Below are 26,160 nucleotides of genomic sequence, written 5' to 3'. Positions count from 1 at the left end.
CTTGTGCTTAAAATCCGTTTAAAATCTGTTTCTCCCCACCCTATTCCACTCCTCCTCCCAAAAAGGTCTCTTCTCTGGTCAAGCTCATGAGCAGCTTATTTTCTTGACTTGTAGTACAGTTGCATGTAACTCTGGTAACACAAACCCTGTTTTTTTCCAGACTACTTAGGCAGAGATTAATCATTACATAATGCTTTGTGTTGGGAGGCAATGGAGGACATGCGTCTGGAAATGCAATAAACTGGGAAAAAAGATTGCTGTAATTGTCAGGAGTATGGCAATAACTGAACACTTTGTATATGTTACTAAATGAGAAGCAAGCATAAAAGATCTTAAAAGTGAATTCACACAGTTATCTGATTCACTAGAAAATTATGACCAACTGGGAAGACAGGGCAAGGAGAAGAAAGGATTAAAATGCTTTAATAGACAATTTGTTTGTCAAGGCTGGAAAAGATAGTTTATTCTGAGGTATAGAAATTTAAATAGATACCTTTAAAACCTTTTTAGCTATGTAAATTTAATGGAGAATTATAGAGAACAGCTTAGCTGGAATAATGTAAATGAGATTTCCACGGATGAATCACAGTATAAACATCTTGAGCCATATTCTCCATGCTTATAAAAATATCCTCTCAAAGTAAAATGGCTTGCTAAGTAATTAAATATTTAAAAGCTGAATCAGAAGTTAGATTCAAAACAGACTTCTGGAGTGAAAACATCAACTTTAACAGAAGATGTGGGGTTTTTTGTGAAAACCAAGTAAGAAGAAACTATTAACTTGTGCATAAATAGTCAGAAATTATCTGCAAGTCCTTCAAATTTTTGTTCTTCTGACATGAACACATTTAGAAGTAGAAAGCAAAGTGGATCCTCAGCTGCAACTTGGAGCATTGTGCTCCATCTGACAATCTAGACCCTTCTCTTCACCGTCTTTCCGCACAGATGAGGTATGGCTGTGGTTGTAATGTCATGCCTAATCTTGGTTTGAGATCTAGAATCACGCCATGAGGAAAACACAGGTGAAATCGTTGTAGTAATGAAGTGAAAAACAAAAACATTTCCATTCGAGCTAGTTGTTCTCCAAGACAATGTCTTCTTCCTGGATTGAAAAGAAGGTTTTGAAAAGACTTAAAATGTGTTCAATTACAATTTTCGCTCTTATTAGAAATAAGAATGGTCATTTCTGCGTTCCAAGAGGAGCTGTATGAATTTGGTGGTAGTATTTTGTAAGAGAGGATAGGTGATAATTTACAGCAAGAAACCGATTTTAAAGAATTTGTTCCTCTCACTACACAAATGCCATTGTAACTAATTCTGTCAAATTTATTTAGATAAGCTATCAGCTACTTTATCTTGCTTGAAGTGCCAATCTAGACAGAAGATGTTTTAAAAAAATGATACCATGAATTTCAGCCTTTGTCCCCTACTATTTCTTAATTACATCTACTGCCAGTCATTATTACCTGGCAATTACTATAACTTGGTAAGTAGAAAGATATAAAACAGGTCTGGACAATGCCTTTAAATATTAGCTCCCATTCCATGTATGACTAGTTACAGTGAGTAAATGTGGTTGTGGGAGGCACAGATAAATGGATAACAACATCTGAAACTGCTAAGGTCAAACAGGCAAAAAGAAACATAATAGAATACACAATAAAGGTGGACTTCATCAAATCTAACTTTGGCCATTTAGATGTCGTGCATCTATTCCAAGGGAATTGTCTTGTCTTGTCTCCTTCTATTTTTTAGAGAAAGAGTATCCCAGGTAAGTAAACTAAGTCACGCTCTGCACAAGACTATGTCTTTCTATGGACTGCAGAGGTAACCCTGGCAGTTAGCTTACACAGAACACCTTATTTTTTAGGTTGATAATCATATGGAAGGTAAATTATCCACTCTTATAGGCATCAAAAGACAAATCCATAATGATTTTGGACCGCCAGAATATTTCCTCAGGACAGAATACAGTGCTACATGCCAACCTCCAAGCTAGTTCTGAATAAAATCTGCAATTTCTGGTGCTGATCTCAGTGCTGAAATTTGAAAGCTGGTTGTATAAATCACCTGTATCTAATGACTTTAGCAGCAAATGACTATTAGTTGTGAAATTAATAACTCTTACGTACTGCAATGATATAAAATGTACAGACTCCTCAGATAACAAGATACTGTGCTTTTTTGTTTATATATAATAATGAGTTCATCTATATAAAAGATAGGCTAAAATGTGTTATGTCCCGAGTGCATTATATTGAATATCTTTAAAATAGCTGTTTCATCAGAACTATGGATATTTTATATCATTCTGTTCATTCCTGATTTATTGCCATCACTTATATGTTCTACATCTCTAGATTTATGAAAAGGAACAGTGGAAGGAATCACTCTTACCTAGTGAAAAAGGAATAAATGCATCTTTCTTGACAAACTGCCCGCTGCTGTCCAAAAATCTCTCAGGAAAAAACACTTCTGGATTGCTCCAGTATTTTTCATCAAAATGAACGGAGTAGAGGTTTGTAATGACTGTAGTGCCTTCAGGAATAGAGTAACCACGCACAACAGTATCTTTGGAAGTTGCATGAAAAATACCTAGTGGAACTATATTACAGAATCTTAGAACTTCATGTAGAACAGCCTCAGTGTATGGCATTTTGCATTTCTCTTCTAAGGCAGGCATTTTGTTTGGGCCGATGACTAAATCGATTTCTTTTTGAACTTGCCCTGTTAGGAACAGGAATGAAAGCTGATGTTTACTGTGTAATATCCTTTATTTTTTAATTTAAGCTAAAAATATATATACTTTTAAAAGGATACTGAAACATGAAATATCTTATATAAAATATAGTAGCTTATAAGCTTTTACATTTAGACTATATAGTCCTTATCCAGCTAGTAGGAATTATTACTAGCATATATACCAGTAATCTTCATTTCAAAAGTAATTATTCTCAGTAAAATTGTGTTTTAACATACTTTTCTTTGCTTATGTGTATTTTTATTTCTGGAGTTCTTCACAACTAAAGAAACAAGCAGAAGGCTGCAAAGGTAAAGTATATTAAATATTTGAGTGAACACAGGCAACACTGAAATCAGCTACTTGACCTTTCCCTTGTCTAATTCTGCTATGATTCTATAGAATTGTCACAATGTAAAATCATTCACTCTTAAACTGAAAATGCCTGATAAACACAGTGAGAGTTAAGAGGGACAGGAGTTTGAATTAAACTGAAAAGGAACAAATTCAATCGCTGTTTTTTTCAAGCTGTTTTTAAAATTAAGTTCACAGGTTATTTAAATAATCTCAAAGGCATTCAAACTGTCTCTTCTTTTTCCTGATACACTTTCTTTGTTGAAACTGCCGAACAGCTCCTAACTAAAACGAAGTTGGACTTTTACGATTCATGTGGACCCAATAATGAAAATCTGGGCAATGGCAGAAAAATTCTACCAGAATCACCAGGTTTTTCAACCTGAAGTTACAACGTTTCACATCAAAATAAAGAGGTGAAAAGCAGCTTAGTGAAAGTACATTCTGTGATGTAGTGGTATATCGGTGTATATTGTGATACTTGGACAGAGAAAGTCTAAATAAATGAAAGGTAACAGTAATTTTTATTTTTATCCAGATGAATTGATTTTGAATCCAAATTCAGAAACTCATTATATCACAAGATCTGAGATCAGAAGATTATTTTAGGTGAGTGGATCTCTACAAAATCGGCCAATGCATAGGAGACACAAAACTACAAAGTTTTCTTGATCTTTACTGAAAAACAGTATCTTGGTCAGATCTTAATAAAGAAGGAATAAGGATGTTCTTGTTTTAAGATATGAATATTGTTTGTGAGCCAGGACACACTGATCAGAAACATAATTTAAGTGGACCTTTTTGCGTTTAGGCTTTTTATATAATGTAAAGCATAAATATATCCTATTGACTAATTATGGCACTTAATATATTTTTAACTAAAATATGGACAATGTATATATGCATCCTAAAACTTAAGTACCTATAAAATCAGATTCTATTTTTTCATGTTATTAAATGATTTTCTTATTATACTGTGTAAAGCACATAGATGAATCAGTGGAACTCAGAAGCATAAAAGCAACATTTAATTTTTTTAAACAAATTTTTAAAAAATTTGTTTTAAATCATCTGAAATGTGCTGACTGGTTAAAAATAGCAATCGCAGTTTTAAGCTTCCAGAAAAAAAGTTATTAGCTGTATTTAGTGAGCTGAAACTACGTATTTCTTTTAAGTATGTCCCTCAAAGTTTTTAAAATTAACAACTCAAATCCTGTTAGATCTTGCTTTTAATCCTAGGCTAGAAGTTAGTTTTCCTATTTTTTAATCTTTAATCAATTTCCTCATGTTCAATTAATTAATCAACTAACTAAAATAGTTGAGTACATGAAAATAAGAAAATGTGTAAGAGGTTATGGCTCTCAGGAGATATTTGAGCGAACTTTGGTTCTACTTGCTTCGCCAGATATTTTAACCAGCTCAGTGAATATGGGATTTAAAAAAATTATAATAGCAGCAAAAAAAGAGTTTTGACATTAAATTCTTTATTTAATCTGAATGATTTTCACTGTTTATAGCATGTCAGGCCTTGACATACATTATCATCAATTTTAATTTTCATTTTTTTCAAGTAAAGCTGTATTTACCTTAAATGTAAATATAAAATTTGATCTCTGATTTTAAAATAATAATTGCTTTTTGTCCATCCAATTTAAATCAAAAATTACTCTAGCTGAGAAAATCAGAAGTTATAGAGTCATGCACCTACTACCATAAGAAGAAAATGTAATCTTTCATACATAAAGATATCTGGTTCCTATGCAGAACTTCAGATTTCAAGAGCCTTATAGCTACAGGTAGTGTTGTTACCCCCATTCTGAAATGCTGATGATGGTGAAATTGATGTTAGAGCAATATTCTTTGGTCAAAGTATCAGTAGTAACTTTACAAGTTATCTAGGCTGCTCTTTCACCAAATACTGAAAGTCCCTACTTGAACTAAGCAATGCTAAGGTTTTGATAGGAAAAGCAAAGTGGAGGCAGTGAAACAAGAAATGTGACTGTTCACTTCTAAAACCCAAACTTCTGCACAAAATGTCTTGGCTGACATTCAAACATCTACTGCTGTCTTACTTCAGAATGACCGTAATGTATTTTTATTTTTAAATGCTATTTTTGTTCTTCCAAAAGTATAAATATACACGTCTATAATATGTAAATCTCTTGTGAATTGAGGCACTTAAGAATAAAAAGAAATTGTACCTAAACTGTTAACCACAATCTAATTTACATTTTTGCTGATGTTTTTACATTTTTAGTTTAATTTACCCATTTCATATTTAATTGCATTTGCTTATTATTTATTAACTACATAGATTAGTACATGTGCCAACCAGTATTATGCATCACAACACTAAACTTAAATATATTAGAAATACTTCATTAAAAATATTAAAGCTTCATAAAAATATATTCACAAAATAATATGCTAGAACTTTATCATCATACTTGATTTTTGATATCCTCTTCATCTGCATATAAAATAAGCTTTTCACATCTGTCCATAGTATATTTGGTAAATGATACAATAGAATCATATATACAAACCTTCCTTTTTGGTTACGATTATGGATCACTGCACCACTTTGAAAAAGCATGTTAAATTTCCAATAGGAAAGTGTATCAGTTCCTCAAAATGTCAAAGTTCTTACCTTGAATGTTTGGATAAAGAGCCATAAATAACAGTGCCCATCTTAGAACATTTGTTGTGGTTTCTGTCCCAGCTATGATGAGTTCTCCAACAGAGAAAATTAAGTTTTCTCTTGAATATGTAGATTCTGGATCATTTTCATTGCCATCCATCTCATCTAAATATGCATCTACAAAATGTCGAGGTGACTGAGGCTTCCTATTTTCAGAGACACGTTCAATAAGCTCATGAAGAAAGTCATAGACTTCAGCTGCATTTTTAAACAGCTGCTGGTGTTTCCCAAATGGCAAGATACCAATCCAAGGAAAAGCATTATATAAAAATACAGAAGCACTAGCAGCTAATTCAATATTTTCACTAAAAATCTCAATCATGTGCTGAAATTCAGTATCTTCGTATGTAAAACGTTCTCCAAAAATAATCAAATTAGTAATGTTTGAAACAGCATTTGTTATCAAGTGCTTAATATCAAATGGTCTGCCTTTGTATGTATCAATGGCATCAAGAAGAAACATAGATTCCTGTGAAATTTTGTGTTCAAAGGACCTTTGACCATATCCAAAAATTCGAAAGGTATTTACAGCTAATTTGCGATGTTCTGTCCATCCTCTGCCATATTTACTGTTCAGTAAGCCTGAAAAAATATTTTGACACAGTATTTTATGCAAGGCTTTATTTTTTCCCCCATGAGATAATAAAATTATTTAACAAGACAAAAAATGAGACAAAAAAATTACACATATCTTGCTATGGAACATAGTCCAAGAGTGACAATCCTTTCCAAATAATATCTTTAAAGAAGCATCAAGTATTTTATGAAAGAAGATAAAGAAGTAGAGAAAACAGCTAAAGCAAATGTTTCATGTGATCACAAACCCATCTATTGGACAAAAACTACATTTTCATATAAAAGACATTAGCACTTACCTCCCATGTTTGTCAGCTTCTTAAACAAGGGAAGAGATGGTCTATCTGCAAAAATTTCGCTTTGATGAACAAGGCATTCTTTTACTGCATCATAGCCATTCAGTACAATAGCAGATATACCTCCAAGATCAAGGCTGAAGATCTTTGGGGGAAAAAAAATAATAAAAATTGTAAAATGCTATTACAACCAAATCTTAAGAACAAATAATGAAAACAAGTAAAAACAAGTCATGAAAAAGCGAAACAACACTAAACATCAATGCAAAATACAGACTTGAATAAACTTCAGTAGTGTATACAGGTAACCAGAGCTGATACAACTGTGGCATTACACAGTAGAGTCTGTTGTGAGCCAATTTACTCTGTCAAAAGATAAAGTAAATTAGCCCACACTACATTCCGTGCTTTGCTGTGCACCTAAAGTGACCAGCTCTCCAAAGCAAGGAACGGGGATGTTTTCATATAGTCATTTAAAAAATGTGAAACAACAATGCATATTTTTCAGAAAAAAATGTACTGTCCCCTAACATTAGTAGATAGTAGTACAAGTATATACTTATACGCATATAATATAACATAACATTATTAGATATAAGGTATAGTTTTTATATAAGAACTAGAAATAAAGTACATCTATTGTCTACTTTCGTAATTTGCTGAGACTATTTCCACAGGAGGGAGGAAAGCTTTACTACTGCATCTGCTCCTTCTCCCTGCCTGAGTAAAGGTAAATTCCAATAGCTTGATTTGGTTAAGGGTACTATGACTGAAGCTAAAAATTCATATCGCAAAGAATTCCAACATGTCACTTAGTAATGACAGACACAGAAGTGGTGTCAGTTGTGAAAACACCCAAGCTGCACTCAATCCTTTCTACCTCCGAAACTGGACACCAGCTTAATTTGCACAGGCTCCCAAAGAACCATCAGATGATAGAAGTGACAGCCATGATGACAGCCAACAAATGAGAGCATAGCCCAGCTAGTCCCATCTCCTGTTTCCAGAAGTGGTTAGCACTAGATGCTTTGGAGAAAGATGCAATACATCCTGCAGAAGGCACATACAGGATAAACAAAATGAAAATCTTAACCCAAGTTTTAAAAATTAAAACTGAGGCTAAATTCAAGATTGAAATCCTATATCCCTTTCCATACTTTTCTTAGCATTACAAATCTGTATTTTTACCTATACAAATCTCTAGTTTTTCCTTCATCTCAGAGCTGTTGACCTCCACAATATGAAATAATGTTAGCCTAATTATATGTTCTGTAACAACTGGGTTGTCACCGAAAGGGTTGTCAAGCACTGGAACAGGCTGCCCAGGGAAGTGGTTGAGTCACCATCCCTGGAGGTATTTAAAAGACGTGTAGATGTGGCACTTAAGGACATGGTTTAGTGGTGGACTTGGCAGTGTTAGGTTAATGGTTGAACTCGATAATCTTAAGGGTCTTTTCCAACCTAAATGATTCTATAACCATTTTGTTTTAGAAACGTGATATTTTCATTGTTATAATGGCTCTTCTTTTTTATGTGACAAGAAGACACTCCAATATATTTCTACAAACCATTTGTGAGTTTTGTATACTTTCATCATAGCTTATTTTTCTTCCTATGTCATACATAATTTAAAAAAAAATCCTTTCATTGTATTTTTCCAGAGCCCCCCAAATTCTGATATGCCATCTTGAAGTTCCCTCAAATTCTGCAGGATCCTTTCCAGGATACAGCATTCCAGGCAAGTAGAAAGCTTAGTCTATTTGATGACACATTTTCCTTCCTATTTCCATTCTATTTGTCCTAATATTTTGCTTGAAACACATTTACTTTTTCCTATTGCCAAAATAAATGAAACGAAAGATAATCCTATCCTTTTGTTTCTGCCATTTAGCACACTTTTAATCAGTGTACTTTGCTTCGCTTCTCAGTCGTGACAAGACTCTGACTATCCTGTTTCTGCTGTAGCTTTCAAAAATGATCTGGACAAAAGCTTTTGACAGACTTAAGTTCTAGCAACAGTTTTATTTGCTTGTTAGGGGTCTTATATTTAAACACTGCTAGAAGTTTGAAGGGTGTGATTTTCTAGACAAACCATTGTTTGTTGTACACAAAGATCAGTCCTTCACAGACCTCCAGTGATAATCCTGGTAAGTAAAACACCACAGGTGTTATAAATAGTCTGGAGAAGTACAGGCACGCCTGTATGGCTGTGCGCGCTAACTGGCCAGTTGCTACCAAAACGTAGGTCTGTGTGTGTGTTTATGTATGTATACGCATACACACTTACAAATGCTAACACCTGCCTGCCTTTCCCTGCTAGATCTAGTTCAGGTTTAACTTTTATGAAGCTTGTGAGAATAGACTGGTTGCCTGAAACTGGCTGATGAAAAGAAACACCTGATATAAGAAAGTATGAAAAAAAGAAAAAAAAATCCATTCATATGTAATTATACTAATTGACTGTAAGTAAGTATTCCAAATATCCCACTGAAGGTACTTTGAAGCAACATGTTTTCAGTGAAAATGTTGCATTATCCAAGTGCCTGCTATTGGATTGTTATAATTTTGTTAATTTTACGCCCTTATGGCACGCCTAAGAATTGTGGATATGTAACAAGCGCGTTATTGCCATTTGCAGCAAGACACCAATTGTACCAAAAAAATAAAACAAAAGCAGAGCCAGGCACGCAGATGGCTCCTCTCCGCCTCCACCGACCTACCCAGGGAGCTCTGGCACAAGAGAGGTGAAAAACTCTTCTGCTCCGCCACTGCTCTGTCCCGGCTCCCACGGGAAGGGCGGAGCGCAGCACCGGTTTTGCCAGAGCCTTGTGCTCCGGGCCCCGCTACCGACCGGGTACCGGCCCCTTTCCCCTGCTCCCGTTAGCCGGCGGGGGTGCTCCGCCCACCGTGCCGCTGCCTCCTCCCCGAGGCGGCGTAACCCGGGGCGGCCGCCTCCGCCGCTCGTTCCCCGGCGGGGCGCGGGCACCGAGAGCCGCTCCGGGCCGGGGCCAGGCGGCGGGACAGCTCCCCCGGCCGGACGCGCCATGCTGGCGGTGCGGGTCCGGGCTCCGCGGCAGCCCCGGGACCGCCGGAACGGGGGGAGCCCGCCCGGCTGCCTCTTCCCCGGGCTCCGCCGCCGGCAGCAATGCTCGCCCCGACCCAGCCCGCCCCGCTCCCGCTCCGGGGGACCCGAGGAGGCGGCAGACGCCGCCGGAGCGGCGGTACCTGCCCGTGGATCTGGCTCTGCCGCCGCATGTAGACGTGCGGCTGCTCCGCGCCCAGGGCGTGGATGTTGCCGATGAGGGGCAGCCCCGCGGGGCCGGGCGGGAAGCCGGGCGGCCGCCGCTGCTTCAGCAGCTGCCGCACCACCAGCGCCAGCACCGCCGCCAGCAGCAGCAGGAGGAGGAGGCAGGCGCCGCTGGCCGCCGCCGCGCCCGGGCCCCCCGGCCCCGCCGCCGGCCACATCGCCCCGCTCCGCCGCCGCGCCGCTTCCTCCTGCCGCCGCGCCCGGGCCGCCGCCCGCATTGGGCGGTGGCAGCACTGCCCCGCGCTCATTGGCCCGCGGGGGCTCCGCCCCTTCGCGTCGGGCGGGGGACGGGGCGGGACCGCGCGAACCGCAGCGGGGACGGGCTCGGCGGGCGGCGCTCCCGCCGCGCTGGCTGCGGGCGGGCGCGGGGGTCCCCGGCTGTGGTTCGTGCCGGGCTCGCGGTCCGCCCCGCCCGGACACGGAGCTGGGAGGCGCTGGGAAGGGGCTGTCCTCCTGTGGCCTGCGGGAGAGCAGGCAACGGGTCTCGGTCCCCACGTAGTTTGGTTTTGCGTTTTTTTCTGGAGTAATAGTGAAAATTGCTCCCTTCAGGTTTATGAAGTGTTGAAAAACCACTGCTGACTGTGTGCTTCATACGTTGACCTTGACAACTGAGAAAAGTAACAAGCGATTATTTGCTCGTTGTTACGTCTCTGTGGAAGAAAAAATCCACAGTTTTGAGATGTCTTTCCCAGAGCCTCTTCGGGTCTGGGGAGCCTTGAGCCAATAAACCCCACTGTGTTTTTCCCTCTCTGCCCCTTCCAACGACAACACAGGGAATCTGCGTATCTGACAGATTTCTGCTAGTAGGTGGGTGGGTGGCAGCTTCACATGTCGTCCCTGTAATTCCCTGTGTTGCGCAGGCTACCCTCGGGTCATCTGGCCCAGCTGACAGCAATGCCAGAGTGCTGCAGCGGGCAGTGAGAAAGGGCCTGGCGTCCCTGCGCTCGCAGGCAGCTGAGCACAGAAGGAAATGTCCCCAATTCATGTGACCAACCAGCAAGGAAATCACAGACATAGTGTGTAAGGGCTATTGTTACTCAGCGGGACGCCGCCTCAGGAAAGAGGGCTTGAGCTGCTGAAGAGACCAAGATCATTTACTGCAGAGCTAAGAAAGTAATGCTGCTATGCAATGTGACATCCTGCTAAACGCTTTATAAAAAACCCAGTTTCCACTTGCGCTGTTTTTGCTATTCCATTACTGCTGTTTTACAAGCAATTTTAGGCATAACAGAGGCATTCCTGCCCTGTTAAAATTTGTATGCTATGTTTCCAAGTTGAGATTTCTTTTTTGTTGCATTCAACTGAATATCTCTAGATATTCATAAGAACGTTGATAAGATCTAAACTGATAAAGAATTTATGCTGATGAAGTTCGTTAATAACATGACTGACCAAAATGCACTACGTACTTGATAATCTAACCATTGAACGCTTAATTCTCAGTACGTTCCTGCGATGGGACATTCTGCTTTGAATGTGGCGATACTGACCTGAGAGTACGTGGCACAGAAGCTGAGAAGGGCCCCAGATGTTGCTCAGAAGGCAGGTGGTCAAGAACTCAAACACAGCAAAGGCCATTGCTTTGAGAGTACAGAGAGGAGGTAAGAGCTGTGGGTATGACAGGGGAACAAGGAGGGGAGCTGGGAAGTGACCAAGTGTAGCTTTTTGGCTGGCAATCTGGCTGTAAGGCATCTGTGAGGCTTCAGGGCAATCAAACTGGCTATCTGGGTGCTTGCTGAATAGAGCACGAGGCTACAAAATGTAAAAAGAGAAGAGGGTTCAAAGCGTGTACTCACTCACGTTTGCCCAGGATGGGCAGATGGAGAAGGAAAGATAAATGTCACATGTACGTTACAGAACAATACACCAGTAACTTTTAATGAAGGCAAATGCAATGATGCTGACCCAGTTTTCTCAGGTGGAGTTGTTGATGCCTGTGTGTTGTCATGCACTGGCTGGTTGGGCTGGTTCCTGGACCACGGTCTGTGGTGGTTTCCATGGGTCAATACAGTGAGAGACACTGATTTGCAGGTGAATCTTCATGCAACGAGCAGTCAGTTTTATTTGCCGCAGCATCTTTCTTTGTCCTATCTGCAAAATGCCTGTAAAGCATGTGTCAATGCCAGCGTCCTTAACCAAAATCTTACCCAGTTGGTCAGAATAGAAAGAAGTGGCTTGAGCACTGCTGGAGGTTTATTTTTTTCATACTTCTTCCAAGTTATTTCTTCCTCCTTTCTTCCAGTATGATACTGCCTGGTGTCTTAACTGAATTATTTGGGCCATACCTGCAAAAAATGTCAGTATTTCAATGTCAGTGCCTTAAGATTTCTCACCAGAGGGCAAGAGATTCAGGACCTCAGCTTGGCTCCAGCCAGAGCCGGAATGAGGAGAAATGGCTAAGGATTAAAACAAGACATGCAATGTGCTTAAGCAGTTGTGCTGAAGCATGCAAACCCAAACAGATAGATTTAAACCTAATTACTTACACACATTTAAACAAAGAGGGCATCTCCAAACACTTTAGCTCAGCATATTCAGGTGAATAGAGGTACACAGACTGGCTGGTCAGAAAACACTTCAAAACAGTGTGAGAAAGACTAATTCACAGCCTACAGACAATTATACAGAATTAACTTGTAAGATGAAATTGCTGTGATTACAATGGGAGTAGAAACATTAATGTGCCAGATACATCATGCAATTATGTGGTATATGTATGGAGTATATGCATACAGTTATTATTGCAGTCTCAGTTAGAAGGATGTAAAACATTTATGTACCTAAGCTTCTGTCTTTGGAAAAAAGAGGTTGGTACTTTTTTCTTCTCATCCTCCCCTCGATAAGATGAGACTTGAATAGTTCTCAAAGTGTCTCAGGAAACGTAGGAAGAGATACTATTGCTTTGATGTTTTTTTACTGCTTATCTTCAATGTTCTGTTATTTAAGCGTGTAATACTTCACATGCACACAAAGTTTTAGATGATCATGATTTCCACTGCACCTGTGTAAGAAAAGAAAGGAAAGGTGATTGACAGTTTTGGCAGCAAGCATTTTGAAGGGGAAAAACAGGAAAAAATATAGCATAGGAAAGACCCAAGAAAAGAAAAAAAGATCCAGAAGAAAAGTCCAAATGTTTGGCTAAGAAGGAAGGAATAGACTTGTATGGGGAAAAAAAAAGAGGACAAGATTTGACAATTATCTTCAAGCAGGGGAGAGAACAGTCAAAACTGACCTTACCGTAGTGTTTGAGCCTTGGTGATGGAGAAGAGACGGTGATGTTATTCACTGTAATAGAGGAAGAGAAAATGAAGAGCATGATTGCAGAACAGTAAAATCCGTTCTGGTCGTGAAAAGGTGGTGAATCAGCCAAGATTAAAGATCCAAGAACCTCTAAAGGATGCATGATTAAATGGAGGAAAAAAAGACCAGCATGGATAAATATGACTGAACGTTGTCAAAAGTAAGTGATAAATAAACCCTCGTGGACAGATGAAATCACTTAAGAACGCAGGTTTAGGGATGCAAGACTCCAATAGCTATCCAAGGGCAGGATTCCTTGCCAGTTTCTAATCCTTTTTTTTTGTTTTTCTTTCATTCCTTCAGAAGTGTGGGGGCAGCTTGTGCTGAATTGCTTCTTTGGGAAGGTTTTACTCATCTTAATCACGGATGATCAAATGAGCAAACTCATAGGATGAGTAAAGGTTTTTTGATTTCAATTATAAAAAATGATGGCTGAGTAAAGAAAACCATTAAAGCATGTATCTTTATTAAATTCTAAAACATTCTAGTCATCAAGATTTACAATTACTTTACATTGTAAGTTCTGTAAGGAGAAGTTGGAGACAATCAAGTAACAGGAAATGATTGTGTTCCTGTCTTCTCAAGAAAAGCAGAAAGCAATTCTTTGATGGGGAGTGACTGCACGTACATATACATAGCTTTGACTTTTGAAGAAAATTACTGACAGATGTGGCTGTTCTTTTAGTAATAATATTAAGATCCTGATGATACTCTATTACACTCTTGGGAGAAAAATTAAGTAGTTTCCAAGTTCCATTAAATATCTCACAAACTTGTATTCAGCTACAGTTTGAAACAGGCTTCGGCTTTCTTACTCTCTAGCGTTGACATCGTTGCTGCACTTCTAGAAAATAAGGTAAACCTTTATCAGGCTAAAGTGCTTTCCATTCCTATAATAATGTCTCTTGTCCAGTGAAGTCATGCCATTATTTGTGAAATGTCAGGAAAACAACTTCTTCATAGCCAGAAATGTAAAGATTTTGCTCCTTTTCTTTGAGGGTGGGGGCAGGGAAAAGAAAGAGATCTGTATAGATGCATGTAAAATAGGCATGCTTCTCATTGAAGAAATTAATTTCATAAAGCCCACTGACGAGTTTAGAGTCATGTGCAGATGTTATCTGTTACCTCACACAGCTCTTTTGAACACACCTATATCATCATAGTGAATGATCAATTTCTATGTTACAATTATCTCCTTAGCTAATCCTATAATGATGTTGGTGCTTTATAGATTTGCTAAAACAGAAAAACACATCTAATGTTTTCCCTTGTGAATTTGGTGAACAGTTGCTGAAAAAAACCCTTTTTCCCTAATCACAGTCCTACTGTGCCTAAACATTACGTTTATCAGGCAGACTCAGAAAGCGATGACACTAGCTTAAAGACTGTAACTTCAAAAGTAGTTTTGGCATATTTTATTTGCTGGGTCTTTCAGAGTATACTTAGGTCAATTTTATGCATAAATTTAGAAATTTATCTTTTTACTTGATAGTCTCATATGACTATTTGTTCCCAGAAACTCTGCTGTAAGTAGATTAGCAAACATTATGTCCTAATAGCCTTTGCCTTCATGTACTATTTACCAGCACTGAAAAGCTTTTTTGGTCCCCGATTTAGCTGGAGGTACAGGCTAAATCGTTGCCCTTGCACAAGTTCCTTTTGTCAAGAGTCAAACAATTAAACAGTCAGCTGAGAAACAATTGCACCTGATCCTCCTCACACAGAGGGCAGAACTGGAAACAGCAGGGATGTATAGCTGTAGTACCTAACAACGCCAGGACAACTGAGTGGTCCTGGAAGGACTGAGAAAAATCCTGAGTTACACTGTGGCTTAATCAGACCTCAGTACTATCAAGATGAAGAATGAAATGATGACATGAGATCTTCCACCCTTCTTATATCCTGTAAAGAACAAGTATGGGATTAACTTGAGGACTTAGGATATAGTTTCTCACCATATTTTTGCTGACATGCTCTGATGACATACAAGATAGTAGCATAGCACTTGTGCAAGCAATCAAATCCAAGTTTTATAACTACGCTATTGCTTAACAAGGTTAGTTTTCTGTTCTGAGGTTGTTTTCCAGATAAGGAGTTTGTTCAACTCTTATCTTACCTGCAGAACGCATAAAACTGAAGTGGAAATAAGTGCCGATTTTGAAATATTTTCAGAGTGAGATTTTCCTCCATAGTTCATCCCCTTTGTGCTACCCTGGTCACCCTGCAAGTGTGATCCTGGCTGTGTTTGGTGAGCTGCGAGTTCCTCTTGAGGGATTCCCCTTGTCAGCCTGCTGGAGGTGCAGCCTGGGACAGAACTGGGTCTGGCTAGAGCATGGCTGAATTTTGCCAATTGTCAAAGGGTGGGAGCGTGTTGCCAGGTAGCATGAGACAGGGCTGGAGCCTCCGTGAACCTGCTCAGAGGCTGAGCTGCGGTAATGCAGGACAGAAGATGATAGAGCCATAGCCAGCTTCCTTGTGGTCTGCCTCGTCTGCCTTGCCAAGCAAACCTCAGTGCAGGACAGTGTGGCCCAGTTTGTTTTAAAAGATTATTCCACACTGGATTTTGAATATGTACAGGGAAACTGCTGCAAAAAAGCTCAGTAGGAATGTTTCAATGAGATTAAAACAATGCAACACTGATCTTCTGTTTAAAATGTCTTCCATACGTCAGTATGGAAGCTTTTCTAAGGCATTTTGGAAGAAAATTTGCTTCCAGACTGATTCATAGATTTCTTAGTAATTAGTTCAACAGCAGTTCCACTTTCTCAAAGTTGACACTGAAGCAGCCTGAATCCAGATTTAATGTTCACTAAAAAGGAAACACTTTCGTTTTGGGATCTATATCAGTGTTCTGGTTCTCAGGAAAGTACTGCATTTTTATAAAAAAGAGGCTCTCATTTTTGGGCCAAATTCAAACCGAACTACAAGATAGATAGGTAAAATATTATTTGTGTGGATAAGCCTGATGTGAGCTTATTCTAAATCTGAATATGGCCTTTTGGAGGCTATGGAAGCAGAATTAAGCAAAGGATTAGACCAATTAGGGATGTAAGTTTTGCAAAAGCAAATGCTAACAAAAGTTTGCATGACAGGTAAGGTGTTACCGTTTCGGAGTTTAAGCCAGTCTCTAGCTATTGAAATTGCAAAATCATAGAAATTGGAGGTGAAAGATATGAAGAGAGCATATTGAGTTGATTACGTTCCTTCCCCAGAGCACATCAACTATACATGTCACTCCTGACGGATGTTAGACTACCATGCCATAAAACCCTCCAGCGAAAGATATGCCATGCATAGAACTGCAATGCAACCTATTCTTATATGTCATTACTCAGTTGTAGAAAGCTCTTTTTAATGTGTGGTATCTCCTTTGTTGCCTTTTAAGCCCATATATTTTTGTTGTTTTGAATATAGTACCGGAGTGTAGATTATTACTGCTTCACGGCAAGTATTTATATTTTTGTTATCACATTTCTCCATAGTCTTTCCTTCTGTTAACCGTTTCCCCAATCTTCGAGTTTGTTCTCCTAAATCACGGTATGGGATCTCTGATAAGTCTTACGGGTATTTTTCTGGACTTTCTCCAACTTGCCCAAGTCTTTCTGAGGTACAGCATGCTGTCCCGAACAGAGTACACTAGCAGATCTAGATCTTATCAGCAACAACTAGAGCGTAAGGATTACCTCTCTGGCCTTAAACATGGTACTCCTGTTAATATACAGCTTACTTTTACAACAGCACGATGTTGTTAACTCTGGCTTAGCTTCTATCATTTGCTGCAGAACAGATTACAATGAAACATTAGAAAGAGACTTTCACAGGAGCTCAATAGTGCTCACTTGCGCCCATGTGGCTTGTAGAGTCTTCTTAGGTGGCAGTGTTTTCTGGCCGTTCATGGAGACAGGATCCCGAATTAGACAGACTAGGCATCCACCAGAAATACAGATAAGTAACTCCCGATTTCAATTTGTAAAGAAAGACCATGTGATTCTCACAGCTAGTTTTATCATGAATTGTTCTTCTCTGCAAAAGGCTTAATTAGGCGCTACGAGGAAGAAGCTTAGAGAGAACAGAGACTTGAATCATGCTCACCTCCCTCGTGAAGAACTTACCATGTCTGTGGATTGTGGCATTGTCACTGTCTACCCTTTCCTTTTCGTAGGGTCCTCTCTTGTCAAATATGAACCATTCCTGGGAATGGAAATTTTGAATGTGCAGCTCAGAGTCTTGTCTTTCTTGAAGAATTATATTTTATTGTTGAACAAAAATCTCAACATAATATATAAACGTGATGTTTTTGTTTAACAGCATGTCAGCTGGTAACATTTAAGAACCTCACTGCAGTGTCTATGGCTTGTTGACATAATGGCAATATTTACAGTAGAAAAAATGTTTGCACTTTAAAATGTATTGATTAAAAATATCAAGCAGTAGAATATTTTAAGAAGTTGTATCTAGTGTAGAGAAATAAAGTAGCTTTAAAATAGAACAGATTTTCCTTATTCCCTACAAATTTAAATAAATTTCTTTGAACAGGAAATTCCTTTTACTTGGAGCTACAGGTTGCATTAGATCATCTGATTTCTTAAAAAAAAAAAATCCAGTCATTCTGTAGCTGTTCATTTAATCTGCTTTGAACCTATACCCATTGATTATTTTACCTGATATATTATCAGGCACTGAAAAAAGCAGAACAAGATCCTTGGAACAGATCGTTTCAGTAAATGTCTTGCTTTCCTAGTGCAGTGCTCAGAAATACCCCTCTGTGCTAGTTTTTCCATGAATACTTAACCTCTAGTTTTGGATTTATCTAGCAATAGGAGACCATTATCCTGTGAAAATCCTGTATCTTTTTCACAGCTTCAAAAACAGTCAAGCTGATCTTTGGAGTACTGGGTAAACTGTCTTTCTTCTCTGTCTTACATATAAGAGAAGAGAGGTTTGCAAGAAGAAAATATTATCTGGTGAGACCAGATGACGTGTAGCTGAGGGGAAAAAATAGGACAAGAGTTCCAGCTGGGAGTCCCTCCATTAGCTCTGGCAAGGAGCAGCCAAAGTGCTTGCCAACGTCCAAGTACTATTTCATCTATACGTGCACAAAAGTAGATCTATTGGCATTCATACCTGTTGCTTTAAATTTACGTTTTTTCCTGTGAAAGCTTAAAGTAGAAATGTTGGCATCTGAAACCCTGTAATCACTGCATCCTACAGGCTCCAGCCAGAGGCTGAGTCGCACTGGCAAGAGAAGGACTTTAACTGACTGGAATCAACCACAAGATGAAATACAACTTTTTCCTCCCTGAAGAACTGAACTACGCTATTCCGAGAGTCATCTGCATTTTTTAAGGTTAAAACAGGAATATTCTATGTGGACAAGGAGTAAATAAATCCCCAAAGCAAATGTGAACGATTAACTGTTAACATAGGAAGAGGAGAGGAACAGTGGCGTTAGAGAGGGAGAGAGAGAGAAGAAATGTCTGACGAAGCCCAGTCATTTAAGTTCTTACACGTTATTTCTGTTGGTGTAGCTGTACAAGTCACGTTAAAACAGCAAAAGTGATGCTGAGCCATTTCTTTAGGTGCTACCTAATGTTTATAAATGCAACTTAAGAAAAACTAGCTTAAAAATCAGAATAGCAGTCGTGGAAACGGAAGAGATTTAAAATCAAATACGTCAACTCCTTCTTCCGGGGGATTCCCGTGATGAGCGAACATGCGATGGAGCTGCTATTTAAAACGAAATTTTAAATTTGTCTGTGCAGAGAGGGGGGGAGGAGGAAGCCTCCTAGGAAGGGCAGAGGCGAGCGGTGCCCCTAAAGCGAGCTAAGGGGGCGGTCAGGAGGGAAGCCCCGGGGCCGGGGGGCGGCCCGCGGCCGGGCGCAGCCGCGCCGGTGCGGGCACCCCTTACCCCCACTCCAGCAGCGCCTGTGGCGGGGCGAACCCATATCTCTTTACTCAGAGCCTCCAAGTGGTGCTTGTGGGCGCGGAGCAAGCTCGGACCCGTCGCCGCCCCCACACTGTGCACTTAACCGACCCCCCCCCCCGCCGTGCGGCGCTGCGCTCGTTTCCCTCCCATCACCGCGGGCCGCAGGTGAACTCGGCGGGTCGGAGCGCACGACCTCCCCCGCCCCCGAGGGCTGTAACTCATGAAAAGCTACGAAGACGTGTTAGGAAAAGAAAAAAACACACTACTTGTCATCTGAAAGACAAAAACCAGAACCCAAACCCCCCAAAACTAAACGGTTTTGCAGTCGTCGTTCTGCAAAACGAGCGCGGAGAAGTTGCGCAGCCCCGGCGGGTGCGCTGCCCGCTGCGCTGGGAGGGCGGGAGGGGGAAACGGGTGGCTGGCGCCCCGAAAGGCTGACAGCGAGGGGAAGAAGGAGAAACCCTCACCGGGTGATCAGCGACTCGCGTGTGGTTTTCAGTGTTCCTTTTTGAACTTCAAAGCTAAAAGCGCATCAACAAAACAACACCCGCCCCGCCGTTCTCGCCAGCTTTATTCACCCCCCGGTGACACATACGATTCCTGCCGTCGGGAGCGCCCCGTGTCATCGGCTGCTGCAAAAACATAAACGAAGAAACGCCGGGAGGTCCCCGGGAAAGCTCCCCCATCCATTTTAAGTAGCGAAACGAGCGATCTAGCTGCGCTGGGCACCTGTCCCGAGGTGCGGCGCGGTGCGGCCGCGCAATGTGCGCGGGGCTCCGCTTGCTGCGGTGTCACCGCCGGGGCCCGGACGCGGCGGCACAGGCGGTACCCACCACCGCCGCTGCGGGCGGTGCTCGCAGCCGCTGGGAAAAATGAAGGGCCACAGCGATGCAGGGGAGCCAGGGCAGGGGCGGGAACGGGTGGAGCCGCGCCGGGCCGGGGGTCCCGGGTACGGTCAGCGCCTCCCCTCCTCCAGCCGCGGTCCCTGCGCGCCCCTCCGCCCGGCTCATCGCCCGCTGCCGGCGGCTGCCAGGGCTCGGAATAGCACTTGGGCATTCTCTCTGCCGCGGGCGCACGCACCGGCGGTGCCTGCCGGTGCCGCCGTCCTTGGCAAACGCCCTGCGACTTAAGGCGGGCAGAAACGCGCTCCCAGGCCCCGGCTCTCGGGGGGCGGTGGAAGGGCTTTCCGCGTCCAGGCGCTGCAGAGCAGTCCGCCTGGCCCGCTTCTCCCCCCTCCCCGCACCCGCTCCGGCGGGCAGTAGTTTTCTCCCACCCCCGTGTCGCGTCGCGTCTCCCCGTGGCCGCCCCGGGGCGCGGGCAGGGCGGCCGCCCCCGCCGTTCCCCGCCGCCGGGCAGGTAGTTGCTGCGCCTGGGCAAACACTCCCCCCGGGCAAACATCCTGCGCGGGCAGGTGCAGCGCCGCCGCGCCGTGACAAAGGGCCCTCCGCGGGTGATGCATGGGGCGGCGGGCAGCTGCCCGGTAATCCCCGCCGGCGGGGCTCAGCGTTACGCCGGGGGGAGGCGACCCCCCCTTCCCCAGTGCCTCTTCCGTGCACGGAAAGTCGCTGCACCTGCCCCTAGAGTTGTGTGATGATGATGGTGATGATGATGGTGATGGTTTCCTCTAGGACCGCGGAGTTACGCGGGGGGGGGGGCGGTGCGGCCGGCCGGCAGGGCACACCGCGGAGGGCAGCTCGCTGCCGCCGCGGGGCTGCTCGCAGGTGTCAAGGGTCTCTCGCTCCGGGGAGGAGCGGCGGGTGCCGGCCGCAAGCGCCCCTTCTCCTGCCGGGGAAGCGAGGGGGCCCGGGGGCGCACCCTTCGGGCAGGGTCAGCGCTGCCCCGCCGCCCTGGCCGGAGGCGCGGCGCCCGGGGAGGCCGGCGGCCGCAGGCGCTTCCGTACTCGGTGCCCCTGCCCCGCCGCACACCCTGTCCGTCCCCGGCCCTCGCCCGTGCCGGACCCCACCCGCCCTGTCGGGGCACCGGGAGGGCGGCTGGCTACAGCCGGGCTGCCCGCTGAAGCCGCGGCGGCTGCCGGGCGGGCGGGGAGGGCGGCCCTGGGCGAGGGAAATCCCGGAGAGGGAGCGGCCCCGCTCTGCAATGCGGTCCCTCTGCTGCAGAGGTCGCCACGCGTGAGCGATCCCGCGGGGGAGCGGGGCCGGGCCGCGGCCGCGAGGCGTGAATGGCCCCCCCGCCCCCCGCAGTGCCCCCGGCGGCGCCTCGCCCCCCGCTGGATTTTTTGTGAATGGGACGCTCACGGAGCGGGGCATGACGTCACCGCCGAGACGGGCTTTGGCGCCCAATGGCGGGCCGGGCCTCGTCGTGCGGCCGGGGCGGTGATTGGCTGGCGGGCCCGCGCGGGCGCCCACGCAGGCTGCCGCGGCGGCAGGTATAAAGGGGAGCCGGCGGGCGCTGCGTGGTACCGCGGCTCGGCGGCGCCACCGGCATCCTCCTCCTCCGCTCCGCTCCGCTCCGCTCCGCTCCGCTCCGCTCCGCACCGCACCGCACCGCACCGCACCGCTCCGCACCGCCGGTAAGCACCGCGCCGGGTCCCTGCGTGGGGCGGGTCGCGTGAGTCCCGTTTCTGTCCCGGGTGTGGAGCTTCGCACGGGGCCTAATGCCTTCATTCGTCTGCTCGTGTACGCGTGGGCACACGCGCGTGTAAGGAAGCGAGCCAAGGAAGGTAGGAGAAAGTCCTCGGTCTCTCTCTTCCTTTCCCCCGCCGACACGACGTGGGGCGTCCTGCCAGCCATGCAGGACGGCCCTCCGTGCAAAGCCCTCCCCGGTGCCCTGCCGGTGCTGGGCGCCCCCCGGGGACCCGCGGGGAAGCGGGGCGTCCTTGGGAAGGTGCCTCGTCGTTCTGGTGAGCCCCATCGAGAATTAGGAGCTAGCAAAAATGACGCTGATGTGGTAGTTAACGATGTGCTTTCTTGAGTCTAAGGTACTGATGGTATGAGAGAAGAGGTGTATCTCAAAGCAGATACCTTCAATTATTTTTTTTTTTTTACAGGTTTTGTTCTAATGACTAATCTTTAACTTATCCTTTTTCTGGTTTCAGAGTAGAAATATTTGTTGAAATTAAACTGCTTAATTCTTATAGAGTAATCTGAACTGCGATATTAGTGTGCTAACTGCCAAGAAGCAGACAGTTTCAGGTAAAGTGCTAACAGTGGCACTTCATTCTTAAAAATATTAAACACTAAACTTTTTTTTTTCTTGTGACTCTTACCCCATAACTGTGCCTGTGCATGTTGAACACACTGAATGTGACCTTGTGTGCAGTAGTTAGTCAGAGGAACATGTTTTCTACTAATTTGAGGGAAAGTCTGCTTTAAGCTGAATGCAGCTAGCTGTACAGAACTGCAGCTCTGAAAAGCTGCATTTTTATCCCCTGCAATAGTGCTAAGTTATCTTAAAATTCTGAGAAAACCAAAGCACAGTAGCAATAATCAAAAGAAGTGGAAAGGTAATATTAAAAAAGAAAGAAAGCTGTTAGTATTTGTGCTACTTGTGGCTAGGAAATGATGACCTCTTTAGTAGATCTTACAGGATTGAGAGGGTTGGAAAACAGCCATTGCTTGATGTACCTCTTTGTTGTAGAGAGGAAATCATGGTTATGCTGAAGATCTCATCTTTCCTTGCTGTTTATGCCTTGGTTGTGTGCCAGATGGATAGCTTCCAGGCAGCCCCAGTCAGGTAAGAAGCTGGTCCTGTTGCTGAGTGCTCTATCTGAATGGTATGAAAATACTTAAGATTCTGTAGAGATCTAGGAGGGAAATAGACTACAGTGAATGAGAAAGCTGGCTTCTCTTGATGCTATTTTTGACACAGTGGCTTTTAAAATTACACTTAAAACACCTAATGCTGTGCATGAGGATGGTTTACATATTCACACTGGTGAAAGACACTGTCAATGACATGCAGTAATGCATGACAAACCCCTCTCCAGTGCGTGGCTCTCTGCGGCAGCCTGGGTTTTATTCATCCTGTTTTGCTTGCCTCTGCCTAGACCTGGCTTGGAGTCCATAACAGATCGAGTGACGCTCAGTGATTACGAAGCTCGGAGGTTATTAAATGCGCTGGTGAAAGAGTTTATACAGATGACAGCAGAAGAGCTGGAGCAAGCCTCTGAGGGGAACAGGTAAGGGCTGCAGTCCTGCACAGGAGAAGAGCAGTGGGGGTGTGTTACGTGTTTGATATTTAGCAAAAACCATCTGAGCAGACCCTCTGCAGGTCAAGATTTTCTTTTAATTTTCTTGGTGTTATGGCTAACTGTGATCACCTAACTGGTAAAGGATAATACTGCAGAGACATCCTAATGTTGGTATTGGGAGAATGGCTTCCATATAGTTAACCTGCTTCTATCTGTCTTTTACAACTGAAAGTGGAGGGCGATTTGAGCTTGAATGAGGGGGTTGTGTTAAAATATGGCAGCAAAAGGTATGTCTTCCTAGTGGGAGTGTTAGCGGCCATTCAGTCACTCTTGGATTCTCTGTCGTGAAAGTGCATGCTGTTGTAAGGCATGGAAAGCCTCTGGCACAGGGGACGTGTTCCTCCTAATGCACGCAGCACCACTCTCCCCAATAGACCAAAGGCATGCAAGAGCATTTGCATTATCCTAACAGGATTTGTATTGCAAAGCATGGTGGTGATGTATGAGAGACTGAACAGCATGCTGAATACATGGAAAGTAAAACTTCCTGACCCCTAACTATGAGCATCCAAAAGGCTAATGAACTTGCTTTTTCAACAAAGTAGAATTCATTGAAAAACAGTGTTTTCCTTCTGACTGCATTTGTATGAACCTTCCTTGCATGGAATGTGATGTGGAGGTTTTTTTTTTAATTATTTTTTAAGTTTTCTAACTGTAGATACTTATCTAGGGAAGAAATGCATGAACATGCATGTTTGAGATTATTCTTCCTTTGGGCATGTGTTTTTTTTTTTTCACCCCTGCAGCCTGGATAGACCTATTTCCAAACGCTGTGCCAGTCTGAGTACTTGTGTGCTGGGCAAACTGTCTCAAGAATTGCACAAATTGCAAACTTACCCTCGCACTGACGTCGGGGCTGGAACTCCTGGCAAGAAACGAAATGTGCTGAGTGACCTGGAACACGAACGCTATGCAAACTATGGGGAACCCCTAGGAAACAACTAGACATGCTTATTTCTCCCCCCTCCCTTTTTTTAACCTGATGCATGTGGATCTAACTTTGATTGCTAACTTTGCTATGTTATTTTGATTCTGTTTTCGACAGAGAATGTTTGAGATGGACCTAATGTTAGGAAGACAGAGAACATAACATGCATACCAAGCTAGGGGAAAAAATAAATAAATAAAAATGAACAGCACTGCCTTGAGATTTCAAATGATTTTCTTAGACACTGATTAAAAAAAATTCTAAACAAGGCTCTTCATTTCTGGCTGCTAAATGTACAAGTAGACTCTTCTTTTGTGCCTGCCCATGCACTTGTTCAATAAACCTATTTTTCTATAAGGATTAGATCTGCTTGGTTTAATAACTTGTTTTAGAATGTGAGATTTCTAGATATGGCTAGAAATATTTTACAAGTTGTTTTAATGTTCAAGAGAGGCAATGCCATAACTTTAGAAAAGTTGAAAGACAACTTAGAAATTGAAATTATACACATACATTCATATGTACTGATGTAATCAGGCATGCATGTAATCCTGTTAGTAAGGATCCTGAGAAGCAAAGGAATCAGGAAAGGCTCACACAGATTTGTTCAAACAAACCAGAAATGTAATCCTGTTTAAAACTGGGTACTGAACACTTCCAGGTAAGAATTTTGTGTTTTCTTTTTTCCTTCTTACTTTACAATAGGTCTTTACCTGAGTTTTGAATATACTAGTGTATCTTTAAAATATTTGTATTAATTCAAGACAATATAATTGCAGGTGAATTGTAAATTAAGAGGCAAAACCAGATTTCTTTACAGTTCTTCTGTTGCAGCACTGCATCTATCCTGTAATCAGAGGCCTGTTCCAAAAAAACGGCATTGATATTACGAACAGTATTCGTTGTTAACATTAATGAACTGTCTTGTAATGCTTATCTGAGAAAAATCCCTCCTACTGCAAGGAAAAGTCATTGCTTTAGTAGAAAATTGCTTCAGGCAAGGACTGTGTGAATGCGTATGCTTTGGAAGTCCCCTGTCTAGCAAAATTATTAGCTGTAGGCTGAACTCAGCACAGAGCTAGTTCTGTTGAAGTTGGTGAACTACTCCCATGGTGAAGTGCTGTACTAGACAGGGGTCTAACTCCAGGAAAGGGGGTTCCCACATTCCCGTTAGATACATGGAAGCAGTATGTTTGTGTGGTTCAGCTCTGAAAGCAATGGGTCAGCTGCTGTGCAGGTGCAGCCCTACCAGAGTCACTGACAAAGCTCCTGTAGCTGTCAGCAATGCTAGGATTTCTTGTGTTTTCTGGGTATTATGGAGCATAGGTGTTGAAGTGAGAAGTTAAAGATCAGCATCTGCTACTGTCCTTCAGCAGCACTACAAACAAAACACAGATCTAAGCTTTTGGAGGGAGTGGGGATTGCTTAAATGCTCCAGACCTGGACCTTCTCAGCACCTCTCTGTTGGTCATAATGACTTGCTGGAGGCAGGCAATGGCTCAGGTGTTGCTGAAAAACTGGCTTGGCTTAGTCTTCAGTCCAATTGCCTAAGAAAGGAAGGACTCAGCCACCGTTTGTAAACTGAGCCTGACACTTAGAAAAACATAAAGATGCATCTTTTAGAGCTTGTAAGCTGTGCATGCAAAAGTTGCAAATGCCTGCTGCACAGCAAGCCTGCTTTTTCTTCTATAGAAGAATCTTTCCTACGCATAGCATCCCTTACATTTCATTGCATGCAGGGTAGATACTTCGGGAACTAACTCTTTATTTTCCTTTTGAAAAGCAGTGTAACAGCACAGAAGAGGGCATGCAACACAGCAAC

General features: G+C 43.1%; 2 protein-coding genes across 4 annotated transcripts; one reads left to right on the top strand and one right to left on the bottom strand.

The window, feature by feature from the left end:
- Nucleotides 1-408: 408 nt before the first annotated feature.
- CYP2R1 (cytochrome P450 family 2 subfamily R member 1) lies at nucleotides 409-10,132 on the bottom strand. Its single transcript, XM_075163095.1, has 5 exons — nucleotides 9,893-10,132; nucleotides 6,671-6,812; nucleotides 5,745-6,377; nucleotides 2,398-2,727; nucleotides 409-1,102 (listed from the first exon to the last, which is right to left on the bottom strand). The coding sequence occupies exons 1-5, from the start codon at nucleotides 10,130-10,132 to the stop codon at nucleotides 927-929; spliced, it is 1,521 nt and encodes a 506-aa protein (XP_075019196.1). The 3' UTR covers nucleotides 409-926.
- LOC142088122 (calcitonin) lies at nucleotides 2,432-25,050 on the top strand. 3 transcript variants are annotated; one of them, XM_075163098.1, is made up of 8 exons: nucleotides 2,432-2,518; nucleotides 3,014-3,051; nucleotides 3,633-3,703; nucleotides 8,329-8,405; nucleotides 11,418-11,575; nucleotides 22,798-22,893; nucleotides 23,207-23,338; nucleotides 24,157-25,050. In XM_075163098.1, exons 6-8 carry the CDS (start codon nucleotides 22,808-22,810, stop codon nucleotides 24,353-24,355), a joined length of 417 nt encoding a protein of 138 aa, XP_075019199.1. In that variant the 5' UTR covers nucleotides 2,432-2,518; nucleotides 3,014-3,051; nucleotides 3,633-3,703; nucleotides 8,329-8,405; nucleotides 11,418-11,575; nucleotides 22,798-22,807; the 3' UTR covers nucleotides 24,356-25,050. The 3 variants fall into 3 exon arrangements, with proteins under 3 accessions (XP_075019199.1, XP_075019201.1, XP_075019200.1); XM_075163100.1 differs by lacking the exons at nucleotides 2,432-2,518; nucleotides 3,014-3,051; nucleotides 3,633-3,703; nucleotides 8,329-8,405; nucleotides 11,418-11,575 and adding an exon at nucleotides 21,530-21,696; XM_075163099.1 differs by lacking the exons at nucleotides 2,432-2,518; nucleotides 3,014-3,051; nucleotides 3,633-3,703; nucleotides 8,329-8,405; nucleotides 11,418-11,575 and adding an exon at nucleotides 21,801-22,352.
- Nucleotides 25,051-26,160: the final 1,110 nt, after the last annotated feature.

The sequence above is a fragment of the Calonectris borealis genome, chromosome 14, assembly GCF_964195595.1.
Source record: "Calonectris borealis chromosome 14, bCalBor7.hap1.2, whole genome shotgun sequence".
Taxonomy (NCBI): Eukaryota; Metazoa; Chordata; class Aves; order Procellariiformes; family Procellariidae; genus Calonectris; species Calonectris borealis.
This window is presented reverse-complemented; position numbering and strand designations above follow the sequence as displayed.

What these genes read in the sequence shown, in the direction of transcription:
- LOC142088122 (XM_075163098.1), top strand. Translation starts at nt 22,808, where the DNA reads ATGGTTATGCTGAAGATCTCATCTTTCCTTGCTGTTTATGCCTTGGTT. An exon ending in TTCCAGGCAGCCCCAGTCAG is followed by an intron (nt 22,894 to 23,206) that starts GTAAGAAGCTGG and finishes GCCTCTGCCTAG; the next exon opens with ACCTGGCTTGGAGTCCATAA. An exon ending in CAAGCCTCTGAGGGGAACAG is followed by an intron (nt 23,339 to 24,156) that starts GTAAGGGCTGCA and finishes TCACCCCTGCAG; the next exon opens with CCTGGATAGACCTATTTCCA.
- CYP2R1 (XM_075163095.1), bottom strand. Translation starts at nt 10,132, where the DNA reads ATGTGGCCGGCGGCGGGGCCGGGGGGCCCGGGCGCGGCGGCGGCCAGC. An exon ending in AGAGCCAGATCCACGGGCAG is followed by an intron (nt 6,813 to 9,892) that starts GTACCGCCGCTC and finishes TTTCCCCCAAAG; the next exon opens with ATCTTCAGCCTTGATCTTGG. An exon ending in GAAGCTGACAAACATGGGAG is followed by an intron (nt 6,378 to 6,670) that starts GTAAGTGCTAAT and finishes ATATTTTTTCAG; the next exon opens with GCTTACTGAACAGTAAATAT.